At 36.8% G+C, this 18,923-nt stretch overlaps 1 protein-coding gene across 1 annotated transcript; it reads left to right on the top strand.

Moving 5' to 3' along the window:
- The first annotated feature begins 1,338 nt into the window (after positions 1-1,338).
- On the top strand, positions 1,339-17,879 carry bzw1a (basic leucine zipper and W2 domains 1a). The gene is made up of 12 exons (XM_079807958.1): positions 1,339-1,447; positions 2,164-2,236; positions 5,014-5,190; positions 5,275-5,369; positions 5,496-5,561; positions 8,453-8,588; positions 8,670-8,779; positions 11,127-11,297; positions 11,426-11,572; positions 13,076-13,214; positions 13,336-13,458; positions 16,387-17,879. The coding sequence occupies exons 2-12, from the start codon at positions 2,173-2,175 to the stop codon at positions 16,416-16,418; spliced, it is 1,260 nt and encodes a 419-aa protein (XP_079664084.1). The 5' UTR covers positions 1,339-1,447; positions 2,164-2,172; the 3' UTR covers positions 16,419-17,879.
- Positions 17,880-18,923: the final 1,044 nt, after the last annotated feature.

Here is an 18,923-nt window from a genome sequence, read left to right as displayed (position 1 = left end):
ACATATATATATATATATATATATATATATATATATATATATATATATATATATATATATATATATATATATATAATTAAACAATATCACAAGAGCAAGAGAGCTGTTTTCATGAATAAAAGCGTGATTGCAAATTATATTATGTATACAAACGTTCAATAAACAAGAAGTTAATATTAAATGACACATTTTAAACGGTGTCTTTGCTAATTCTGCAACATTTCGTTAATAAATGAATCAGCTGCTTTGAACAAATGTGACTGTTAAATAATGTTAATGTTTTAATCTTAAATTAATCTGAACATTATTTATGTAGGTGTAATTGTACCAATTCATATGCAACTTCTGTGCCATGAATTTTATTGTCAGTGATTTGATAGGTAACAGTGCTACTATTCTAATTGTATTTATTCATTAAATATAAGACATTTCTCAGACAGTAGATGTAGATCTTTTAGATGAATTTGAGGAGTGCTGATCTGGTCTTGTCTTGACTCGGTTTCGCCCAGCCTTAGTCTTGTCTTGGTCTCAGCTCGCTGGTCTTGAACTCGACTTGGTCTCGGTTTAGGTGGTCTTGACTACAACACTAGGTTTTGTGCTTTGATTGGCATTATTTTTCCCAACACAATCACATGATTCAGAACTTAAACACCACCAAGCAAAGACAACAATCTGTCATATACAGACAAATTATTCAACTATGCCTCATCTTCAGCATCTACACAGCTTGTTGATCCTCAGGGTGTCGATGTTGGAAATATAATATTCCAAATGTAAAAAACAACAACAAAAAGCATAGAAAATAAATAGTGAACTTGTCTTTATTACAACATGAATGGTTTTATTCTGCAATAATATTATTATCCCACATATTACATGGCTAATTACCAACGAAATAAATGGACACTTATTTGATTTATAAAAAAAAATCTTTCATATTCAGCTTAAAATCTAAAATGTCATTTACAAGAAAATGACAATAATGCAAAAATAAATCAAAGCTTTGCGTGCTGTCCCCATGCTTTTTATGGGTTGCCCTTGGCGAGAAAGAAGAAATCACACCCCTCAATTACAATGGTATGACCCACATTGGGCTTGCGAATCACTGCCAGCTGGGAGGGGTGATGTTTTATTTAATTAATTTTCAAATATATTAGTACCGCGAGTATATTTTTCTCTATACGAACATTTTTATGATATTTAACTGGTTTAATTAACAAAAAGTAGTTGTAAATGTATAATTAGCAATAATTTATATATAAATGAACACCCCAAAACCCGCACTCCCCTATAATGGAGGGATCCATTGTATCCCCCCCGTTTTTCTTCTGCGCAGGCGCAGCAGTTTCTTGCCATCTGGGAGGTTTTTGTGTGTTCAGTTTGGACCTGCCATTGTCTTGCTTTGTTCTTGGGTTCAAAAAGCCGTTTTTTATCTGAATTCATTTCGGTAAGCCCACCATATATTTTATATACGTATAATAAGCTTATACAGCTTCATTTTGAGTTGTTGTACATCCGCGTTTTAAAAGGATGGCCGTTTTTTTGGGCTAACGTTAGTGGTCAGCTGTATAAATCATGATGGCGGAGCTCGCGACATGATGGCAATTAAATATAAACAATATTACCTTTAGTAGTTTCAGGTGTTTAATGTTAATTCTGTAAAATATTGGCTTTGCGCTTGTTTGTGTCTGAAATGCGTGTAAATGGTGACTATAAGTGGCTACAAAACACTGTTTGCATGGGTTAGGCCTTATTTTAGCCGGTTAGCTTTAGCCCGAGACCGGCGCGTGAGTTGCATTTCAGAAAAAAAATGACACATAAATGCAGTTTAATACCTTTATACAGCGACATATCATATAAAAGTAAGAATCGAATATTATCTGAGCAATAATAAACTATGTATAATTTGCCCACTTAACAACGTGACTGAATGCTTACACGTTGGATTAATAACTACAGGTTTAACTGGAATTATGAACTAAACCAGTTAATTATTAAACGTTTAAATCGCTTATAAAGTATTAAGAGTGTTATCTTGAGCACTTTCTATTGGAATCTTGTTGATGGTTTTGGAAATGTACTGTCACATCTACATGCGGTTTCTTTGTGTTCTTCAATATGTTCTCTAATATTTATTTATTTATTTTATTTTTTTCTTCATAGGTGTCTTTTATGAATAATCAAAAGCAGCAAAAGCCAACGCTTACCGGCCAGCGTTTTAAAACTAGGAAAAGAGGTAAGTAGCCTAACACTAGGGGTTTTCCAACTGGGTCCTGGATGATAAAATATTTTACTAAGATAATATCTTTTAGTGAGACTTAACTAACTAAATGCTACTTAGTAAAATGTATCTATTTCACGTGTTTTTTTTTCTAATTGAACTTTTTAATTAGATCTTTATGTATTTATCAGATTTTCTTTTTTTTCTCACTTTTAAAGCAAAGTATTTGTAATGACCCATAATGAGTTTACTTCCAGTATCTTTTGTTAATAAAACTAATGGAAGTGATTAGGGCTGCACGATTCTTGCTAAAATGTGAATCACGATTTTTCTCCATGGGAATTGAGATCACGATTCTCTTACACGATTCTCATTTTTTCTTATACTTTAATTTTTTTTTATCAATTTTAAATAAAAGTAATTAGTTACAATTATATGAAAATGTAGAAACAACAAATGTAGACAGACTAGATGTAAATATATGCTTATTACTGTTTATTTCTATTTGTATGATTATTTAATATCTTGCCTTGTGGAGAGAGGGTTTTTGTTGTCTTATTTCGTTATAGTATAGTATTTTGTACCAGCATCTCTCATACAATAGTGCTTGTGGACTTCGGCATATTCTGAATGACTAGTAACATACAGCTGCTCTTATACACAAGACTTATGATTTAAAGCTACATTTTTGCTGTATACCACAATCAAGCTTTTATGAAATTAACATCTGCAGAGAATGCGGACGCAAATCCTTGACCATCAAATTTGTGATAGAGTTCGTGGTCCTCTGGTTGGCAGCGACTACCAGTACAACCAAAACGTGTAATATGGTTTCGAAAAAATATTGGTTTAGTTTGACATAATTTGTATATAATGTGGCTCTTGTCCCTGTCATTTTCCCCTTCAATTCACTTCATAGAAGTTGCGCCTATTCAATTCAAATTGATTTGTTTAGCGCTTTTCACGATGCATATCGCTTCAATGCAGCTTCACAGAAAATGCATCTATTACAATTTAAATTGATTTGTACATGTTATGCATTTCAGAATTGCACATATACAAAGCACAAAGATTAGCTAACTATCTATTATTAATCAATATAATAATTATGGCACAGAAATAAGAATACATGTTAATGAATAGGGTATAAAAAACACATTTTGCGTCGACATTGTTATCAACATTTCGATTTTTTTTTTTTTGACATTTGTGAATCGATTCAGAATCGTCCACATCGCGATACATCTAAGGGCGCTTTCACACCTACCTTGTTTGGTCCGGATTTTTGGACTTTTCAGTTTGGTCCGAATCAAAATTACAGATGTGAAACCTCCGCCGGACCAAACAGATCAAATTTGGTCAGATGAAAAGAGGTAGTCTCGGTTCGGATCAAACTGAACAAAGGTTCGTTTCTAGTGTGAAAGCATTTTCTGTTTGGTTTGGACTTTCAGACCATTTACAGGAAGTTTATGTTTAAATGTAATGTTATTTTTAAATTTCATCTAGGCTACATTGATTATGAAAAGTGAAAAGATGCACAATATGTCAGAAGGTCAGAATTGATTTTGAAAGAAATTTTTTATGATTTTGCTTAGAAAGCCTTTCTTTAATGTGAATTGTTTTGTATAAATTGTATCTTAATTTTAATCAGATAACTGCCTGGATTTAATAAATAAGAAGCAAATGGTCAAAAGCAGACAATAATCGCGGGAGCGATCACATGCTTTGCACATGAACTTGAGCGCGTCTCAAACCGAAACTCAGCAGCCACTTGTCTAACAAACATGAGAAATGTGTGTATACAAAGCGAATCAATCCACTTTTAAACATAACGAAAAGAAAATAGTCAAGCAATTACGCACTGTTCAATAGTGGCAACGATATGCGTTATCGATTCATTCTTGTCAAAGACGCTGACGTCAGACGCACGTCCGTTTACAAACCAATCAATGTCCAGATGCCGCCCACAAAGATGATGACGAGTGGACGCCAGTGTGTCATGTAATGTTCTTTAGTGCGCTCACATAACTGCAATGTGAAACCAAACCAAAACTAACCGAAAGTATCAAAACATGAACTTCAGGTGTGAAAACGCCCTAAGAATACATTTTTCCCCATGCCTAGTATATAACTGCCACATAAAGGGTTAGTTCACCCAATTTTCAAGCATTGCGTCCATCCACCTCTTATAAAAGTAATCCATGCGGCTCCGGTGGGGTTAATAAAGGCCTAGTGAAGTGATTCAATGCATTTATGTAAGAAATATCCATAGTTAACATGTTATAAAATATCTAGTCTCCGGCGGACCGCATTCAATTTACGAAAAAAGCGCCACTATTACGCTACGTCCAAACGTAAGTCAGTGCCGGAAGCTAGAAATTTTACTTTATAACATGTGAACTATGGATATTTGTCTTACACAAACCCATAGATTAACTTCAGAAGGCCTTTATTAACCCCCCCAGAGCTGTGTGGATTACTTCTATAATGGGTGGATGCACCTTTTTCGGATTCAAATTTTGGCTTGGATTAGCCAGGATATTTTTAATATAACTCTGATTGTATTCGTCTGAGAAGAAAGTCATACACCTTGGATGGCTTTAGGGTGCGTAAATTATGGGATCCTTTTTGGGTGAACTATCCCGTTACATTTTAGGATGAGGGTTCCTTCACATGAGGATGTTCATATTTGGAGGTCCATGGCATCTGAGACCCCTGGCCTAAGAACAGCATTGTCTTTTTTTTGTTTTTTTTGAAGTGCTGCCTATTTTAAAACCCTCATTTCCCTGCAGATGAAAAGGAGAGATTTGACCCTACTCAGTTTCAAGAAAGTATTGTTCAAGGCTTGAACCAAACTGGCACTGACTTGGAAGCGGTTGCAAAGTTCCTTGATGCCTCTGGCGCCAAGCTCGATTACCGCCGGTATGCTGAGACTCTCTTCGACATCCTGGTGGCTGGAGGAATGCTGGGTAAGCAGCCATTTATGGCTAGTTCAGTGGCCTGAAATTGGAATAAACAATCTTAACTGAATCTTGCGTGCATCTTTTTCTCAGCCCCAGGAGGGACTCTGTCTGATGACTTGACCCGTACGGAGTTCTGCCTCTTCACGGCAAGTGAAGACCTGGAGACCATGCAGGCGTACGCTCAGGTATTCACCGTTATATACTCGCGAACAGTCTCCCGTTTCAGAGCTTGCACTGTTGCCGCGTGGGTTATAAATGGTACTTTTTGCTTTACTCTTTACATGTTTCAACACGTTCCCCTTGTGCTGTAGGTTTTTAACAAGCTGATCAGGCGTTACAAGTACCTGGAGAAAGGGTTTGAAGAGGAGATTAAGAAGGTAAGCTAAATTACGTTTATCAAATATTTGTTAAAGGGGTGGTAAAACACATTCTTTTGAAGGCTTGATTGTGTTTGTGGGGTGCACTGTAACGTGTTCATGCTTCGTTTAAAAAAAAAAAAAAATTTTTTATATAACACTGTTTCATATATTTGACCTTTATTCTACACTGCTCTGTCCCTCCTTGTAAAACGGTCTGATGGTTTCCGGGTTCTATGAAGCCAGTCCCTCAAATACGCAATGGGCTCAGATTGGTTAGCTGGCCCAGTGTGTTGTGATTCGCTAACCGCAGTGCACGTTTATCAGAAACGCCACGCCCCTTACCTTTACCGGTAGACTGTGCTTTGGTCAGTATTAGAAACGATGGCGTCAATAAAACCATACCAATATGAGCCCGAATCAGACCCAGAACATTTTAGTGAAGATGATCGAGCAGAACCTGTTCAGTCCTCAAGAGTAAAGACGGCGGATCTATAGTGATCGCTACTGAATGGCACTGTTACTTTTGTATTTTTAGAACGATTATAGCCAAATATCTGTTGCAAGAACTATTAACCCAAAACGAACACTAAACACTGGCTTTACTAGTAAGTTAGCCAAATCACGCACAGAACCATGTTTAGCAAGCCTGAAGATAAACAATACATAAAAGCTCTAATCAAAGAATCATTCACACTAATGCCAAGTTCGCTGTTGAGATTTTAACGTTAGTGTTTGTAACGTTAGGTGTTCGTCGGATAACGTTAAGTATGAATGAGCATTTAACAGACTGGTTTGCAGAACAGCGTTGTCATCTTTTTACTTCCTTACTACAGTACAATTAACCTATTACAGGAAAACGCATCGATGAAAAATAAATCAGACTTACAGGTTGTGGCCCGTAACGTCGGCATTGCAGCAACACAACTCCAGCCTAACTATACCACAACAACAGCGAAATGGCCTCACCCCCCCCCTTATTTAATATTCTCGGAGGAGGGGTTTATGTAAATATTGAGGCTGGTGATGTCACCAACCCTGGACAGGGTTCCCGCGGGGTATTAAAGTCTTAAAATGTCTAAAATAAAAAACAAATAATTTAAGGCCTTTAAACATCTTAAAAACGCCCAGATTTTCATCCGAGGTCTTAAATTTCATTTAGTTAGGTCTAAAAAAAAAAAGGTTTTATCCTCGTGAATTTCCAGAAACGCTGGCCGCAGAAAGTTATTAACGTTACACAGTAGCAAAAAAGTATTGAATCGTAGACTACAAAGCGGAGCTCTAGAGTCTTTGCTACGCCGCCCTCAGAAGGTTCGTTAGGTGTGTTGTAGTTTTTTCTGGGGGATATTGGTGTTGGTACACGTACGCGGTGATAAAACTACAAATCCCGTGATCAATGCAATTACCTGCCCACAAAATATGTCTACGTTTAATAACGTTGTATTTTTCTGGACAGAATGAGGCAGACATGCATTGTTTTATATTATTCTATACAGTGATAAAGTCTGCACTCAATCAGCACTGCATGCCTGTATAATTATGAAAATAGTGAAGGCTTGAAGAACTCAAATACACCATATCTTGATGCAGTCGTGTTTATGGTCTTCGTTTCATCAGTCAAAGCGTTTCTTCTGTTTATCCTACATGGCTAGCTTCACATTAGGGCTAAGGATTACTTCTCTGAGGGAAATGTGGAGTTTCTGCTCGAGGGCGCCCTCTGGCTTCCAGTGTGAATGAAACGTTTGGGTAACAAATATGAAAAATAATACTTTTCTCTAAATAAATGTATATGACAATACATATGTTTTTCTCCAATGTACAGTTTTTCCCCCACAGTGGATGCATAAGAGGCTCATATTTCATATTAAATACATAGACTTTAAGAAATTGATATCACAATAAAAAAAAGAAAATCTGTGCTTTTTATCAATTTTTTTTTTTACAATAAATCTTTAGAACTTTCTAATGATTTTTAGTCATGGGCTGTCTGCATATTAACAGGTAACCCAGCAGTTTTTTTGTAAAATAAGTTTTCTGTAAAATATAAATGTTATTATTAGTAGTATTATTATATTGTTATATTTATTCTTAAATTCTCTATTTTTAATTTAAATGTTATTGTAATAGTAATATTTCTAATTGTTCAATATTTGTATTTATCGAATATAATAAATTTTAGTCTCATTAATATATAAACATTTAATATATAAAATGTTATATGCATACACTTTTCATTTGTAAAAAAAAATAAAAAACGCATTTTAACCAGAATAATCGCAATTAGATATCTTCCCCAAATCGTGCATCCCTAGTTTGGAATAGCCTGTTCAATCTCAATTAGGCTATTAATATTTTGTTTTGTAATCTATTCTATTTGAGGGCAAGTTTGTTTTTCCTATTTTCATTTTGCGCCTAAGGTTTTGGGCATTTGGCACCTTGTTGGCAGTGGAGGGTTACTAATGTCATTGCTTTATCTAAATTAAATGAATGCTTTTTCAATGACTGAATTCATTGAAATAATAAAATGATTTAAATTTATTTCTTTGATTTAAATAATTTTGGTAATGCATCGTATAGGTCTTAAATTTCAATCTTTATGGTCTTAAAATGTCTTAAAAAGGTCTTAAATTTGACTCACTGAAACCTGCAAGAACCCTGCTGGAGGAATGTCTGTAGTCGCCTAGCGGCCGTTTGCTGTAGTCCTTAGAAATGGATTTCTTTAAAAGCAAATATCTCCCTTTGCTTTAAACTTTGAACGTTGTAACTTTGCAGATGTTGTTTATGCTCAAGCAGCAACATTACACGCTAGCTAAAGTTAGAATAGTGAAATCATGGTTTACCACCCCTTTAAACAAAGACCGTGTCATTGTGCATCTGGAAAGTCCCATAATTTCGTGTTTTTTCTTTCACAGCTGCTGCTGTTTTTAAAAGGGTTCACCGAGTCGGAGAGGAATAAATTGGCCATGCTTACCGGAATCCTGCTGGCCAATGGCAATATATCAGCCTCCATCCTGAACAGCCTCTTTAATGAGAACTTGGTCAAGGAAGGTAAAGACCGACTTTATTAACGACAGCACTTTCCGAGTGAAGAATTTGTAAACTTAACTCGTCGTCTGGGTTTTATTGCAGGTGTGTCTGCCGCCTTCGCGGTGAAACTCTTCAAATCTTGGATCAACGAAAAAGACATCAACTCAGTTGCTGCTATGCTGCGTAAAGTTGGCATGGACAACAGGCTGATGGTAAATCTCGTACTGCAGACTCCACTTGGAATGCAACACTTAAATTCAAGGAAAAATCTGAAATGTAGTTAATCCAAAAATGAAATTTGTCATTTACTCATCCTCAAGTTGTCCCAAACCTCTAATTTCTTTCTTCTGCTGAACACGAGAAGTGTATGGGTAACCAGACAGTTGATGTGCCCCGTTTACTTCCATAGTACGGGGAAAAAATGCTATTGAAGCCAATCAACTGTTTGGTTTCCAACATTCTTGAAAATATAATTTGTTTGACAGAAGAAATTCATACAGGTTTGGAACCACTTGAGGGTGAGTAAATGACAACGTTTTGGGTAAACTATCCATTTAATATTTGGAGTTTTTTTTTTTTGAGGGGGAAACACATAGTTGCTTAGGTTTACTTTGCTAATTTGATTTAATTGATTAGTTTGTTCTTAACTGCATTTAGATGATTTTCTGTAATCGATATCTGACAACAGCACTCGGGCGAGCAATTCTAAGTAGATAAACTGCTCAAGCTTTGGTGCACCTTAAATGATAAGGAAATTGATATTTTCAATATGCAGATGCAAATTGTCGCACTCATTCTCAATGACTTATTGCAGTTTGAAGAGTGAGCCACTAGTCACACACCAGTATTTTGGAGGTTTTAGTAATTTACGCATAGAAACATAAAATTTAATTCGCAACCCTCTACGCACACCTTGGCATTATATTCGCCATATTGAGACTGTACATATGTTCCCTGTCAACAGTGTGTATACAAATATGAATATATGATTCCAACAAATCAGCTTATCTTTGTAAAATGGCATAGCTTTTTAAATATCTGAATGTACGCTCTTAACATCAGTCAGTCAAGCTTTATATCATATTATAAGCACTATTTAATGAAGTTAAATTCATATAACTACTACTTGTAGTCAAATGACTACTTTCCTGTTGCTCAAACAGTAGAGGGTGGCGCTAGCAACGCCAAGGTCATTGGTTCGATTCCCAGGGAAAGCAAGAACTGACAAAATGTAAAATGTGTACCTTGAATGCAATGTAAGTCGCTTGGGATAAAAGCGTCAGCCAAATGCATAAATGTAATTAACTTTAGTAATTAGAATTAAAACTTGGTAGCCGTTTATGAATGCATATTTGTAATTTTAACTAAACTTTGGACTGGTGGTGGTGCTTAAGATATTGTTGGTCATTTCAGTGTTTCTGTAAAAACAAACTGATAATTGTAATATTATTAAAAGATGATAGTACTACTCATTCTACTAATAATAACAATATATAACGCACTAATATTCATGAACCCAGCAGCTCGTCAATCTTTAATCACATTGTCAGCGTTTTCTCGAACTGATTTTCTGAACTCAAAACAGGGACCGTAATAGATGAGCGCCAGCCAATGAGATTGCTGTTTGCGCATTAGTTCCGCCCCTTACCTGCTCAGCAAAGTGGCAGTGAGTCGTGCTCCTTCATACTAGTTTACGGTACATCAAATACAGGTACACTGCATCTGTTGAGCGGAATTGAAATCCGTACAGATCCCTTGACTGCAAAACTCAGCATTTGAAAATATATCTGTTAAACTTTAGCCTCTAACACACACTGAGTAACATCTAAGAAATGATTAGCCATGGGCTAGTGATAGATTTAGTCACATGCGAATGATTAATCGCATTGTAGAGGGTTGACTTGTTTTAAATACGAATATTTAACGCCTGAAACAAATAATGGTAATTGGTGTATTTTAAAAGAATTCAAGTCTTGTGACAATTCGGTAAAAGCATTCATTAAAGCTACACTGTGTAACTTTTTTTAGTTTATTCTTAGCTAAAAACACTTAGTTCTTTGAAAAATGTGCTCATTAATGTATATTTACTACTTTCAAGTAATAAAGTATTCTCGTAAGTTTATAATATGCCATTGAAAATACATACGGTAATGGGTTCGAATGCGGGTCGACATGTTGCCCCTCCATCTTGAAAGTACATCAGCCAAAGAGGGACATAACCGTGAATTCAAGCTTCACCTTTCGCGTTTTATCACTCGATGGCACCGTGTCGAATGTGGACGAGGTCGAACTGGAAGCCATATTAATCTTGGACTAAATCGGCCACCGTAGGAGTTAAAACTAAATCGGAATTGAGAGGAAAAGAAACTAATATTCACTGGATGGTCATATTATCCCCCATCTAGCGGTGAAAAGGTATATCTCACAGTGTAGCTTTAAGTTACCCGAGGCTATTATCATACCTACTCATGTCTGAGGTACTTGTCAAAGTTTTGGATCCAAGTGGACCCCCTTTTTTTATTTTTTATATAAAACCGGTCATCCTCTTGCCCAAAACAGGAGCTGTTCCCTGCCAACAAGCGCAGCTGCGAACACTTCTCAAAATATTTCACCGACGCCGGGCTGAAGGAGCTCTCGGACTTCGCTCGCAACCAGCAGTCCATTGGAGCGCGCAAAGAGCTTCAGAAAGAGCTGCAAGAGCAGATGTCCCGCGGCGAGACCCTCAAAGACGTGAGTTTGTGCCTCGTCAACAACTGGGCCACTTTCAATCTATAGATTCAAAACCCAAATACTATGATTTCGGGTAACTTTATCGTCAATTTTGGCCCGTATTTGGCTAATGTGTTTTTGTTCCCCAGATCATTGCCTACGTTCGTGAGGAGATGAAGAAAACGAGCATCTCTGAGCAGACAATGATCGGCATCGTGTGGACCAGTGTCATGAGCGCCGTCGAGTGGAATAAAAAGGAGGAGCTCGTCACAGAGCAAGCCATCAAACACTTGAAGGTATCTACACCGCCCATGGAAACGGCATTGCTTGCTTTTATTATTACCTGTAGGGATGAAACCGTATGGAAATTTAACATCACGATTATAGTGACCCATATTATCACGGTTTTGTTCAAATGAGATGAAAGTGTTCAAAAAGAACAGATGCACACACTTAAAACTTTTCAACAAGTTTTATATTTGAAAATCAACAAACAACAAAATAAATTAACAGCTCTATGCACTTTTTTAAGCTAGATTCTATTCTGTGGGATTTCCTTCCTTATAATGGTCGTCGTCAATAGCAACGCATAACGCATAAATAATAATTTGTCGTAAATATAATCTCTAATATCTCTGAGAATATTGCTTGAGAATATATTTACAGTGTTCAGCAATGATGCATTTAAATCAGCATATTGTGTTAGAGCCCAAACAGTATCCTAGTGAAATAATGCATATCCATATTTCCATATGATTTGACAGTTTATTTTATTAAATATCAAAAGGTGTGCATCATACCTGACACCTAGATGAACACTTTACAGTCAGTTTTATGACTCATTCTCTTCAAATGCTATTGAAGTCAGAAACACGTATAAAGTTACCAGTGTTGTGTGTAACTTTAGAGACGGTCCCTTAATTCGCCAGCGTTATGCCAGTCATATCAGATGCGCTGTGGTTCTGCTGTGTTTGTTTGAAACCATTTTCGCTGCTGAAATAGAACAAAAACAGTCAACCACAGTATGATGAGTGAATCTCCTGCGTACATCGCACGTTTATCGCCGCTTTAAGTTCAGATTTCCGCGAGTGAGCGGCGCGCGCTCTGAACAAAACTCTGGCTGATCTGAACGCCTCTGATTATGAGACATTGCATTCATAAACTCAATAGAAACACGTGTAAGTGGTTAATGCGCAACGCGATTATAACAGATAGCTTTTGAGAAGACTATAATAAGTTCAACCACCAGAGTGGCAATAGTATGCAGCCGAAATAACGTTATACCCGCTAATGGTGGTTGTTAATGTCAAGCCCTGATTATCCCTTGAATGTCACCCTAGTCTTGTCTGAATTTGTTCGTTTGCTTCACGTTGAGGTCAAAGTCCACTTGCCTTGCGTTCGCAGATTTGAAGTGTTTCCCCTATTACAGTGACTTTCTTCTGGCATGTTCTGCTGACAGGGTGACCATCTTTGATTAAGTTTCCCTCAGAACTCTTGTAAAAGCCAAAATATGACCACACCTCAGATTTGGTCCTTTTAGAAGTCTGAAAAATCTCCCGGCGCTGTCACTGCCTTCTGCCATTTCTTCTCATTCAAAAAAGTGTTGTGCGCTGCGCCAGACTGACGCTGACTGTACAAGATTTACCGCAAGTTTTCACAATCGTGATAATCACACGCGGTTTTAATGATAGTTAAATTTTATACGATATTACTAACCGTCACTAAATTTTATCGTGAAACCGGTAATAGTTTCATCCCTAATTACCTGGAGTAATATTTCCTGCCATCTTGTTTTGCAGCAATACAGCCCACTGCTGAAGGCCTTCACCTCCCAAGGCCTGTCTGAGCTCACCCTCCTGCTGAAGATCCAGGAGTACTGCTACGACAATATCCACTTCATGAAGGCCTTCCAGAAGATTGTGGTGCTGCTTTACAAAGGTGTGTCTTCTGTCTTGAACTATGGTAGATTTACAAAAACGTTACCTAGCTAGTGGAATACTGTACAGAGGTTATATCAGTGTTTTTAAAGCTTTTTTTTTCTTGTTTTGTCTGCCTGTAGCTGATGTTTTGAGTGAGGAGGTTATTCTGAAGTGGTACACAGAAGCCCACGTGGCCAAGGGAAAGAGTGTCTTCCTGGAGCAGATGAAGAAGTTTGTAGAATGGCTGAAAAATGCTGAGGAGGGTAAGCAGATTTTTTTTCCTTTACCCCTTTTCCAGTGAGGAAACTAGAGCTTGTTTGGAGCCAGAGTCTAGTTTCAAATCGGTTCTTTGTCTTTCCACACCCAAAGCACCAGCTCCGAACCAGGAAAAGTGGTTCTTAAAGGATTAGTTCACTTATGAATAAACTTTTGCTGAATTTACTCACCCCCATGTCATCCAAGATGTCCATGTCTTAAACCTTTCTTTCTTCAGTCGAAAAGAAATTTTTATGAAAACCTTCCGGGATTTTTCTCCATATAATGGACTTCAATGGGCTCCAAACGGTTCAAGGTCCAAATTACCGTTTCAGTGCAGCTTTAAACGATACCAGACGATGAATAAGGGTCTTATCTAGTGAAACGATCAGTTACTGCGAGAAACCGAGCAGTATTTATGCTATTTTTCTTCTTATCAGACGAACGTGATCATCTCTGAGCTCAGCCATAACTTCCAAGTGAGGTCAAAATACGAGCCTGGTCATAGATGTAGATGCCTCATTCTACTGATCTGTGCAGGCGCTAATGAGGCATCTACGTATACATCTATGACCAATCTCGTATTTTGACCTCACTTGGCGGAAGTTATGGCAGAGCTCAGATGATCACGTTCGTCTGATAAGAGGCAAAATAGCATAAATACTGCTCAGTTTCTCGCTTAAAACTGTTTCGCTAGATGAGACCCTTATTCATCGTCTGGTACCGTTTAAAGCCTTTTTAAGCTGCACTGAAACTGTCATTTGGAGCCCATTGAAGTCCATTATATGGAGAAAAATCTGGGGAATCAGGGCTCTACGCTAACATTTTTCTTGAGGAGCACTTGTGCTCCTAATAAAAAAAAAATAGGAGCACAGTCAAAAATTTAGGAGCACTTTCTGATCAATAACACGCATTCCAATTATAACTTACCCATTACAGGATGATCTTTGTCCCTTTAAATTAATGTCCAGGGGCATTTTTACCATTTTAAGAGCAATGTTTTCTAATCTTATTAAATGTATGCATCATCTCTTGTCAATTTCGTAAATTAAAATAGAAAAGTTGTTTTTAAAATGTTAATTTAAACAATAAATTCAGTTAGAGCAATAAGACACAATCAGGCTGTAACCAATCTAATTAAATCAGCATCAAAAGATCAATCTTTACACTGTAGAAGTGGCACAGCAGCTCTATCTGAAGTGCTGTTTAGACACATTTACATAGATTTAATGCAGCTCATGGGTAAATAATGTTGTATGAATGTTTTAAATATAAGTTTTTGAATTTATAAATAGGCTATGTACAAGTTAAACTTAAACTTAGTTAAAAGATTTCTATTTTAAATAAAAAGTTCATGCAAAGTATAAATATGAAAATAAAACAGCCAGTAGGTGGCGTCAAGTCTGTGCGAGTCGTTCATTAAATCGAAGCGCTTGGAGATGCGCAACAGTTCTGATGTAGTTTTGATTTTCACGAAATAAACAGTATTGTGGCTAAAACGTTGTTACTTAATATCAACTTGTTTATTGGACTTTTTTACAAGATCAGTATCACATTTGCAATCATTCCAATATTCGGCGCAATAGCTGTCCGTGACTTAAGGGGCTCTGGAGCTTAATAAACAGAACTGCAGGCGTCTCGCGGAAGAACACTGCAGCCGGAGCTACTGCTCACAGGGACTGTGCTCCTCCGCAGCGCTGCGAACCAAACTGGAATTGAATAGTCAGAATATAAACACTTATTGTATGTGTACCGTAGTGATTCAGGGTAAGATAAAAACACGGTTTGGAAAATGGATTTATGATGCACTCACTCATATGCATCTAGTCATTTTTAAACACAATAAATGTTATGGACTGCAGCTGATAAAGATTAAATCAAGAACTCATACAGGAGCGTTTTTAAATTATTTTCTCTTAATTCATTTTTGGTGGCATTTTTTCCCCAAGCCCCTGTTAATTTCCGACCTTGTTTATGATAATCCAAATGTGGTATTTCTAGTTAATTTTGGCTGCAAAGAAACTTCAGCGCGAGGCGTCTGGTAAGTGCATGGCCGCGTCACACCCGTTTCACCCATAGACCGTGGTTTCAATCGGTGAAGTGTTATTCCTTCGCACACATTTTTTGCACATGCTCTGCTGACAGAAGGCATGAAAAGCAGTTGATTGCAGCACGAAACATAACAGTTGCTCAATCAGTCAGTGTTTTAGTTTTTATTCCGATTGTATTATACATCTATTCATGAGAATCGATCGGGTCACTCGCTCCAGTGTGCCTAAATATATTTTCGCAGTCGCACGCATTAATTTTCAGGTGCAAATGCGCCCAAAATGGTCGCTATGTAGAGCCCTGGGAATGTTTTCATCAAAAACCTTAATTTCTTTTTGACTGCAGAAAGAAAGACTTGGATGACATGGGGGTTAGTAAATTATCAGCAAAAGTTTATTTATCTAGTCCTTTAAGTAGCACCAAAACATTGCTGGTCTAGAAGTAAGAACCGCTTGCGTCAGGGTTACCGTGACCAAGACCAACAGAAACTTGAGATCCGCCATTTTTGAAATAGCAGCTAATGGAGCTAATAGCGGCTCGATTGTAATCTGTCAATACAAATTACGGCGAGCTGCACGAATGCATTGGATTCGCTGTGCTTTGATGGCGATGTAGGATCGTAAAGCCATGTGCATCAATAGAAACGAACAAGCCTGGTGTGTTTGTTTCCCACTGCCTCGCTAGCGTTGCTGAGAAAGAAGAAACGTATACAGTGTGTAAGGCTCTGTGGTGGCTCTCTAGCATGTGGAAAGGCAAACCGGTTCTTAGAAGGCTCGTCAGTCAAACCAACTCCGCACTGGCTCTGAACTAGCACCCGGTGGAAAAGGGGTATTTGAAACTGAGCTTAAAATGGTTCTCATGCTGATAATAATTAATCTGTCTTTCAGAGTCTGAATCTGAGGAAGAGGAGGGAGACTAAAACACAAAGTCAGCAGAATGTTTTGTTACAGAAGTGCTTGTCTATCTATTTTCTTTTGGGCTTTTTTTTTTTTTTTTTTTTTTTGATTCTACCTCCTGTTTTTTCAAACCATAACATTTAGATGTAATTTAAGGGCTTTATAACAAATGGTTAATTTTAACAGATTTTTCTATTATAAAGGTTTACACTTAAATAGCACAAAAGTTGTGGTCAACCTTTGTAATTATTTACTCAAGGAACTTTTAAGTGTCGACGCCACAGTTTGGACATCTTAAATTATGATTCCTTTATGAATTGACATTCCATTTATTTAGATCAGGCTGCCTTGTTTTCTTTTTAGATGCCCTTTTCTATATATGGTATTGATGCCTTCATGCCCCGTCATGATCAGTGTCCTCAAAGGGAAGAACGGTCAGCTTGTCTCATTGTGATGTTATTGCCAAAGGGTTAAGTCCTTCTCCCATAACATCCATCAGCGTTCTGTTCCCTGCCTATGAAACTGTACAGCGCTGAAAACCAATGCTGATCACCCTGTAAAGACCCTTAAATGACTCCCAACCACTTCTATGATGTATCTCCATCTTATTTGTCACCAATTTCTTTAAATCGGAAATGACTAATTGACTTTTTTTAAGAAATAAAGACCTAGAAGTATATACTTTGTGTGGTCCTTGCTTTTTTTTATTTTTAAATTGGCTTATTTTTGAATCATTCAGGGTTCATATAGTCATGGGAGTTTTAAAATGGCCTTGGAAAAGTTGTGGAAATTGGTTTCAAAATATTTATATACTGGTAATACAATGTTTAAGTGATATTGGTTAATATTCATTCTGTCCGTTTATTAATTGAGCTTTATAACCATCACACAGGATCTTCATGTGTTTTTATTATTATTTTTTTTTTACATGTATACAGTGTTGTATGGAATGATAGGTTATGGTATATTTGCTGGAAAGTCTTTGAAATGTATTGGTAGAAATGTGTATGAACCCTGGTTAGATATAAGGTTAGAGGATAACATTAGGGAACATTAGAATAACGTTCTACTAACCAAAAACGCTTCTATTTTCGTTAAGAAAACATTACTGGCTAAACTAAAACAAACCTTTAAAAAATGACATTCTGGGAACTAAAAATTGTTTGATGGGTTACAAACTCTAATGGACCCTTTTCACATTTCCGGGTTTTAGTCGTAGTTGGTTAAATATTATAGCTGTGAATGAGAGAATACATTAAATCGATTGCGTCGATTTGCTCAAATAGCAAAAGAAAAACGCCACAATAGTGATTTCACAACTTTCAAAAAGAGGGGAAAAAATAGTGAGATTGATAACGGCAATCAAGAGAGAAATTTTTATTTTTACCATCACTCCCATAGACGCTGTATTAGAAACACTCACAGCAGCGGTAACTTGTTTGTAATTTGATGCAAAAGTAATAAAATACAAAGTGTTATAAGTGTATACATATTTTTTTTAAATGAAATGACAAAACGTTGCAGGATTTACGATATTGATGACCGTTAAAACGCGCCATCAGTCTGTGGTAAAGGCCGAGTTTACGAGGACATGAATGCTTGAAATCACAATAATGAAAAGCAGATAAAACATCTTGTCACCAACATAAATGAGAATTCTGAGGGTCAGACATGACTGCTGTGTCAGCGTTATTTCAATAAGGTTTGTTTTGTATTCAACCAAATAGCTTCTGCTGTGATTTGAACATGGATTTGTATTCTTATTTTACATGTGTACACAGACGTTTCATGGAATGTATGAATATTTGCCTCAAGTCATGAACATCCATCCATGTATGAACCCATGAGATCTGAGGCCACTGTTTTAAAAGGGGTGTGTAATATGTCTTCCACCAGAGGGCACTGCAGGATAAACCACATTCACAACACATTTTTCAAAAATAATTTAATGGTTTGAAAAAGTCACAAGAACAGACTGTTTTCTTGTACAAAAATATTTGATCATTAAATAGCAGCTTGTTTGATGGTTGGCATGTGCAAAGGACCACTTTTAGAAGAGAAGACAATTCAAGTATTAGAATATGACAGGCTAGTGTGTAAAGTGTTTTAGAGGTAGGCCAAATTGGTACGCATTTTGATACAATAACAAATGATTGACAAAAGCCGTGTCACAGTATTTCCAGTACAATATGTGGTACTTTCATAGCACTTTTTCGTGTGTGGTTGTGCACATCTTTAGTAAAAGGACAAAAAAAAAACCTCCATTTTCACAAAGTGAATGCAAGAAAGTTATGCACAGTCGCTAGAGATTAATGAAAAACCTACAAGCTGAAGTCATGACGTGCAAGACACGCAGGTAAACATTTTGGATAAAAATGGCTATGCTCTACATCTTGATGCTTTTACTGATGTAAAACTACCTTCGCAGGTGCAAAATCTGACAAACTAAATTATAATCACAGTAAATGTTAGGCTCAAATGTGTGATTCCTATTCTGTTAATGTAAACAATACAACACAAGTTTCAGC

Source organism: Gobio gobio (genome assembly GCF_949357685.1).
Source record: "Gobio gobio genome assembly, chromosome: 24".
In the NCBI taxonomy this organism is placed as follows: domain Eukaryota; kingdom Metazoa; phylum Chordata; class Actinopteri; order Cypriniformes; family Gobionidae; genus Gobio; species Gobio gobio.
The sequence above is the reverse complement of the archived record's forward strand: the minus strand, read 5'-3'. Positions and strand labels throughout refer to the sequence as shown.

Excerpts from the sequence above, each read along its gene's own strand:
- bzw1a (XM_079807958.1), top strand. The coding sequence starts at position 2,173 with ATGAATAATCAAAAGCAGCAAAAGCCAACGCTTACCGGCCAGCGTTTT. Across the intron at positions 5,191-5,274 it reads GGTGGCTGGAGGAATGCTGG|CCCCAGGAGGGACTCTGTCT; the intron begins GTAAGCAGCCAT and ends TCTTTTTCTCAG. Across the intron at positions 13,215-13,335 it reads TGTGGTGCTGCTTTACAAAG|CTGATGTTTTGAGTGAGGAG; the intron begins GTGTGTCTTCTG and ends GTCTGCCTGTAG.